The 6,598-nt window shown below is 43.4% G+C and overlaps 1 protein-coding gene across 1 annotated transcript in view; it reads right to left on the minus strand.

The window, feature by feature from the left end:
• Nucleotides 1-350: 350 nt before the first annotated feature.
• crocc2 (ciliary rootlet coiled-coil, rootletin family member 2) overlaps nt 351-6,598 on the minus strand; it is a 32,312-nt gene continuing 26,064 nt past the window's right edge. The window contains exons 27-36 of the mRNA XM_035654145.1: nt 5,558-5,942; nt 5,368-5,483; nt 4,814-4,934; nt 4,570-4,733; nt 4,045-4,485; nt 3,279-3,428; nt 2,993-3,193; nt 1,763-1,894; nt 1,160-1,339; nt 351-1,035 (exon numbers count right to left, since the gene is read on the minus strand). Coding sequence (XP_035510038.1) covers nt 952-1,035; nt 1,160-1,339; nt 1,763-1,894; nt 2,993-3,193; nt 3,279-3,428; nt 4,045-4,485; nt 4,570-4,733; nt 4,814-4,934; nt 5,368-5,483; nt 5,558-5,942 — 1,974 coding nt within the window. The 3' untranslated portion in view covers nt 351-951. The remainder of the gene's footprint in view (nt 1,036-1,159; nt 1,340-1,762; nt 1,895-2,992; nt 3,194-3,278; nt 3,429-4,044; nt 4,486-4,569; nt 4,734-4,813; nt 4,935-5,367; nt 5,484-5,557; nt 5,943-6,598) is intronic.

Genomic DNA, 6,598 nt, shown 5'->3' on the forward strand with positions numbered 1-6,598 from the left:
AAGAGCACATATTAGCTCAAGACTTTAGGGTTGTGAAGGATTACAGAAGGTTTGCCAGTGAAACTCTCAAGGAATGACGATCCCCACAGACCTTGGAGTCTGCAACGATCTTTGAGAGAAAACACTGAAGACAGCACTGGCAACAGAGAGCGAAGGTCATTCTCTCACCCACAACACTAAATCCACAAAGGCTTTTAATGGTGCGAACGCCAGAACTCGCATGCCATGAAAGGGCAGCGCTGTCCTTCGCAAAGTTCACAGAAAACGTTTTCCATAACAAAGTTGTGTGGTCAGAAGAATAAACATCCTTATCAAATAATCTTTTGTAAAACAAAATTGTTGAATCATGCTCTGACACACCCAGTTTATTAAAAACAATCTTTTGCACACACAACTATTGATTGAGGCAAATACAACACACAATAAAATAAATGAGTTAACACTATAGAATCTTTATGACATGACCTGAAACACAAATAAATCACAGCACCAGGAACATCTGCAAACAGTTATTGTAAATATTTGGCTATTATTCCCATTAAGATATACAAACAGTGATTAGGACATATAAGACTAGTACATGATAATCAATATGACAAATGAGTATACGAACAATCATAAGAGTAGAATAAAGCACCAACTAAGAAAACCTTCATCACATTGTTTCCTAGAAAAAATGACACAGCATAAACAGACTGTAGCGAGCCAGAGGAAATCCTTAAAACAATTTGGCACATCCAGTCCACTCATAAACAAAACACTCATTGTTTGTTGTTGTTGAGTTTTCCTGCAGATTAATGTAATCCGGTGTGCACATGTGCATGGGTGGGAGCAAACGCCTAAGGAGTGTGTTTGTGTGCGCTTCCATATGTGGACGTAGCCTGTATAATGTTGTTGGGAAGCAGCCAGAGGAACCCAGAGGTGCTACATACGTCACTGCAGGGTCTCTACCTAGACACCAGGTTGTAGCATCTGATTGAAATAGGCTTGTCGTCGTCTTGTCTCCTGATCTAGCTGCTCTTTCAGAGTCAGCAACTGGGAAAAATAAAGAAACAGAAAGATCAGAAGGTAGGTAGACACACACAAAAACACAGAAATATACCTGTAGTGTAAAAGAAAGACTTTCCAAACAAATGATCCACATTTTAAATCAAAATACCTGTTCCTCCAGGCATTTGACCCTCTGGCGATGGGCCTTCTCCCTGGTCTCCAAAGCCCGCTCTACTTGGAGCTGACTGTCTCTCAGACGATCCGTCTCTAAATCCAACTCCTGGTGATGGTGGGCTGTCACCTCCAGGAGGCGCTGTGCATGAGAGTGCTCTAACTGGTAGATTTGGGCCTGAAGACAGTTCACATGAGTTTATATAATGGAAGATAGACTGTAAGTAAAATAGAAGGTCAGGATTCTGTTGCTATAACCAGGGTAATGACCCCTGGCTCACAGGGGCTCTTAGTTCTCTAAAATGAAATGACTTTCTAACAGTAGCATCTTCCCTTTGAGAAAAATGACTGATGCTATGGCTGTTTAAATGAGACATATCAGTGCTTACAAAGAGGGGAGGGACTGGCTGTCATTTTTTAGCTTCCTGTGTGCATTTGCTGAATGACTTTACGATATCTGATGTGGAGCTATTTGCATTCACAGCGATCTGAAACTTTTGACACACTGATGGTTTTGACTGGCATAACTTGGCAAAGAATAGCCCTGTCGCTGCAGTGTGACCCCTGTTCCATCCCTGGCTCTCATCCAGCAGCCTCTCACCTGCACAGCCTGAACCTCGTCCTGCTTTTCAGCCAGCTCCTGCTCCAGGCTGTGGACTGCCTGCTCCAACTGCTCCTTCTCTCTGGCTGCTGCCGCCGCCTCCTCCTCCCTCCTCAGCCTCTCCATCTCCACCTGACACCGACAACACGAGGGTGACATAATGTGAACGACTTTACCATGATTGTTCTGCACTCTTGTGCCTTCCTGTAATGCGTGTAGCAGAAGCCAGGCACAGAGCCTCTCAGTTCTCACAGTCCACCTACATGTTTTCATCATCTCAAGATCGCTTTGTACAATGTGTGACAAAGGAGATGAATAAGTGGAAAATGGAACAAACAATATGATGCAAAGGACAAACTACAGCATAATGAAGCAGCAAATTATTCAAATCATCTCCTCCTGCATGGATTAATGTGACTGCAACATTTATGAGCCCTAATGCTTCGGCAATTTCACATCTTCACTCGGTCCAGAATGTGGCAGCAAGGCTTCTGACCAACACTAAACGTGTATTACTTCAGTCCTGGCTTCTATATGTACATGGGCTTCCAGCAGTTTTAGAATTGACTTTAAGACGCTTTTAATTACATTTTAAAGCCCTTTGTGGTTTGGCTCCCTTATATATTTCAAATCTTTTACCTCATATTCAGCACCAAGACTTTTCAGGTCTTCTGACCAAAAGCTGTTTAATGTTCTGGGGTCCAACAAAGGGGGGCTTGTGCCTTCACTGTTCTAGCTGTAACATTATGAAGCTGCTTCTCATCGACAGTAGCAGAGCAGCTGTTACATCATTGTTTTTTATAAAACTCTGTTCTTCTTACTTTTACTTATACATGGTCTGATATAAAGTACCATTAGAACACTGCAGCAATTCTTTAATAATAAAAATTGTGATTTTGTTTTACATCATTTGTATTTTATAGTTATCTGTTTGTATTTGTAACTGTGATTAAGAGTTCCAACAAAACAAGACAGGTTTAGTTGATCCAATCCTAAAGATTAAGGATAAAGGAAGAAGTTTAATATTTTGGGAAATATGTTAGCTGTTTCCTTCTGTTTCCAGTCTTTATGCTAAGCTAAGATAACGTGCTGCTGGCAGTAGCTTTATATTAACCATACAGACCTGAGGGTGGTATCGATCTTCTCATATAACTCTCGGAAAGAAAGAGAATAAACTGCAATATGTCAAACTATTCCATAAAATCTGGTGCAGCACACAGGTCAGCTCACCTTTTCCAGTGTCCTTCTGAGTGCTGACTTGTCTTTACCAAGGCGTGTCAGCACCCTCTCCATCTCTGCTCTCTCACTCTGTAGCTTATGCAAAGAGGTCTGAAGATTGGTGACCTTGTCCTGGAGTTCCTCCTTCTCTCGCTGCAGCTGCTGGGAACTCCCCTGGGCCTGCAGTTCAGCTTCCTGCTGTTGCCTCAGGCTCTGGGAGACAGCCAATCATTCACACATCAGAATGGTGTCTCAACCTTTGCACCTTTATTTGACCTTTAACCTCAGTGTGACTCACCTCCTTCAGTGTCCTGTTATGTTTCTCCAGCTCAGAATCTTTAAGCTCTAAGTCCTCTTGGGCCCTTTGAAGGTTCTGGATCTGCTCTGTAAGTTTGTGATTCAGCCTCTTACTCTCTGAAAGGGCATCTCGTGTTTTATCCAGACGCTCCTATGGTCGCACACACATGTTGATAGTATACAATGAGCCACCCAGCTTTATTAAAACACGATTTTGCACTTACGCTGACCCTGTATTTCTCACCTCCCTTTATATCCTGTCTATTTTACGGTTCTTGACGTACTGTTGAAAGTTGCAGGCAAGAGTCTGTTTTTTTCTCTCGCTTTTTACTGCAATGACCTGACAGCTTTTGAGCAAATCAAGAGATTTATACCGAGCATGTCATGTTTTTGTTTGCTCAGTATCTTTAAAGTGCAGTCCCAAACTAAGACCGGAAAGTTCTCCTGAGAAGCTCTTTGGAGAATTAATGAGCTTGCCTGAGCATTTTATTGCTTAGTCTTTGAGGTCCTTCAGGAAAACCACAGCAGCAAATGTAAATAAAAAATGCTCAGTCTGGAGCTGAGAAGGTTACATAACTGCACTGTAAATCAAAGCACAGCGATGGAAGTGTGGCTATTTGTTTTATTTTGAAGTTTCAATCAAATATTCTTGTGTTGGATAAGGAGAGAAGCTTATAAATGAAAAATTCACAGTGCATATGATTTGTTTTATGTTCCAGAAATGAGTAAATGTTTTGTCTTGTGGATCATGAGGTGATACACTGTACCTGCAGCAGCCTTCGGTCCTGCTCACTTGCAGTCAGAGCCCTCTGCAACTGTGTGACCTGCTCCTGCAGGGCTCCACTGCTGCTCCTGTTGTCACTGAGGGTGTTTGACAACTTGTGGATCTGCTCTCTCAGCTGGCTCTCGTGCTGCTCAGCTCGAGCCAGTGACGTGGCCAACCTCTCCTCGTTGACCCTCAGCGCTGCACACCGGTCCTCGCTCTCACCTAGCTTCCGCCTCAGCTCTGTCAGTCTTTCCTGCAGTGCCCCTGCTTCTGCATCCAGCTCTGCTGCCCTGAGCTGGGCCCTTTGTAGCTCACCTTCAAGGGTACGCTGGGAGAGCTCTAGGCGGCTCGCCCTGTTCTCTGCTGCTTCCAGACACTCCTTCAGCTTCCGTTGTTCTACATTTGCACGAGATTCTAAGCCGTGCAAGAGCTCCAACTTGTCCTGTGGAGGAATTAGCACAGAAGGTGTCACTGAAGATGCTGTATACTGTTTTAGTTAATATATATCTCTTTGCCTGTTACGTACTTGCAGTGCCCTGGACTCTGCTTCAGCTGCTTGCAGACTAGTCCTGCATTTAGCTACTTCCTCCTCAAGGTTTCTCTTCTCCCTCTCGGTATGACGGGCTACTTCTTCCTGCTGTGAAAGGGACGAATGCGCCTCGTGCAATCGTTCTTCCATGGCTCTTTTTCCTGGAAGAGTTATGTTAAATATGCTGCAGGTCTAAACAGATTAATAACTGTTATTTACTGTGTTTGAAGGATCCACCTACCCAGCTCTGATTGCTTCAAGGACTTCTGTAGTTGTAGCAGCTGGGTGGCTGACTTGTCCTGGCTGCTCTGGAGCTCTGTCAACTGCTGACTTAGACTAACTATCTGAGCTTTGGCTTCATCCTGAAGGAAAAAGACATGTTTATGTGATGGTAACAATTCTGCTAAAATAAAAAATAAAAAATGTAATAAGGGAATTCAATTTAAGATTGTTGAACTGATCTGGTGGTCTGAAAAGCAAGACCAACTTTAGGTCAACAATCCCCCTCACTCAGAATTGACTCAGAAGTGGCAATGAACTATGAGTTATACTATGAATGACAGATTGTGAGCATTTGGATGCTTGCTTCTTATTTAATTATCAAGAAGCACTGGAAAACACACAACATGCAAGAATTGCCACATTGTTGCCAAGCAGGAGTTAATCACATGGGGATTCAAACCCTGGATCTTTTTATCCCCAGAGAGGATGGCTTACTGACTGAGAAGAAGAAGAAGAATCTTAAAAAAAACAACAGGGTTCCAGTGGCTTCACTGCTTGGACCCCTAAATATACCCTGTCTCTTTGTGTGTCCCTGAATTCCTGCTGGAATTCACGTAGGGCTGAGTCCACGTCCAGCTCTTCATCGTCACCTCGAGACAACACAGATCCGTCTGTCACACTGTCTCCCCCTAATCAGGGAACACACTCATTAATAGCAAAAAATGGCACTATGACACCTCATTATGAAAGCACATGGCCATACCTTTTACTTGCAGGTGGTTTCTCCAGGGAGAGGGAGAGCGTCTACGGGACCCAGGTGTGCCTAGAAGCCTTGCACAGCGGGTGCCAACAGTGCGGCGGAGAGCTGAATACAACCCCGCCAACTTGAGCTCTAAGTCCCTGCGTTTGGCATCGGCCAGGCCCAGCTGCTCTTCCAGGCCCTGGACCTTGCTTTCAGCCAGGCCAACCTGCACAGAGAGTTCCTTCACCTGGATCCTGGCGTCTTCTAGTGCTTCCCCCAGCTGGTCAGCTGTGTCTCTGTGCCTCTGCTCACACTGCTGCTCATAAGCTTCTCTTTCCTGCAGCAGCTCTCGGTTCCGATGCTCCGCTGTCTCCAGTTCCACTACACGGCACTGCAGACCTGCAACCTAGGCACAAGAAAAAGTTATGCATGTCATAAGTAGTAAACAGGCCATAACTAGGGGCTACAGTTTTTTTTGTACATGTAAAAATATAAATATAACCAGACTATCAAATCCCAGTACTTCTAACTACAGTAGTGAAAAACAGTGATCAACAACAGTGCAGTGTAATTGCTGAAGAAACATGCCCTAAGCATTATCTAATGACACTTGAATGTGTAAATAATAGGGACATGGTTTCTATAAATGGTTCATGTTCTTGAGATGACAAGTTTGTCAAGTTCATTGATAGGGTTTCAGAAAATATCTTCTAAACTGTATCCTGAGAGGTTAAAAGGTATTAAGAATCATCGATGAGGCATAGAACATACTACAATTGTGACCTTCCTTACCCCTTTATAGCATAGCTTCTCAACCTAGACAATGTCACAGGATATTTCAAAGACTGGTGTTTAGATGTTGGTTGTATTTTTAAAAAAAAAAGAGACATTAATCAGGCTCCAAATATATCATAATATTGAGAAACCCCTTTGCAGTTGCCTTCTTGCTCTTGGAAATTGATGTATGCCATACATTCACTTGACACTTTCTGTTGCAGTCATAAGAATTTGGTGACCCTAAAAATGGGGTTAAAAACCCTATTTCATAGAATACCAAGCCTA

Source organism: Morone saxatilis, unplaced genomic scaffold (genome assembly GCF_004916995.1).
Source record: "Morone saxatilis isolate NCDOM2014 unplaced genomic scaffold, NCSU_SB_2.0 Contig12, whole genome shotgun sequence".
NCBI lineage: Eukaryota > Metazoa > Chordata > Actinopteri > Moronidae > Morone > Morone saxatilis.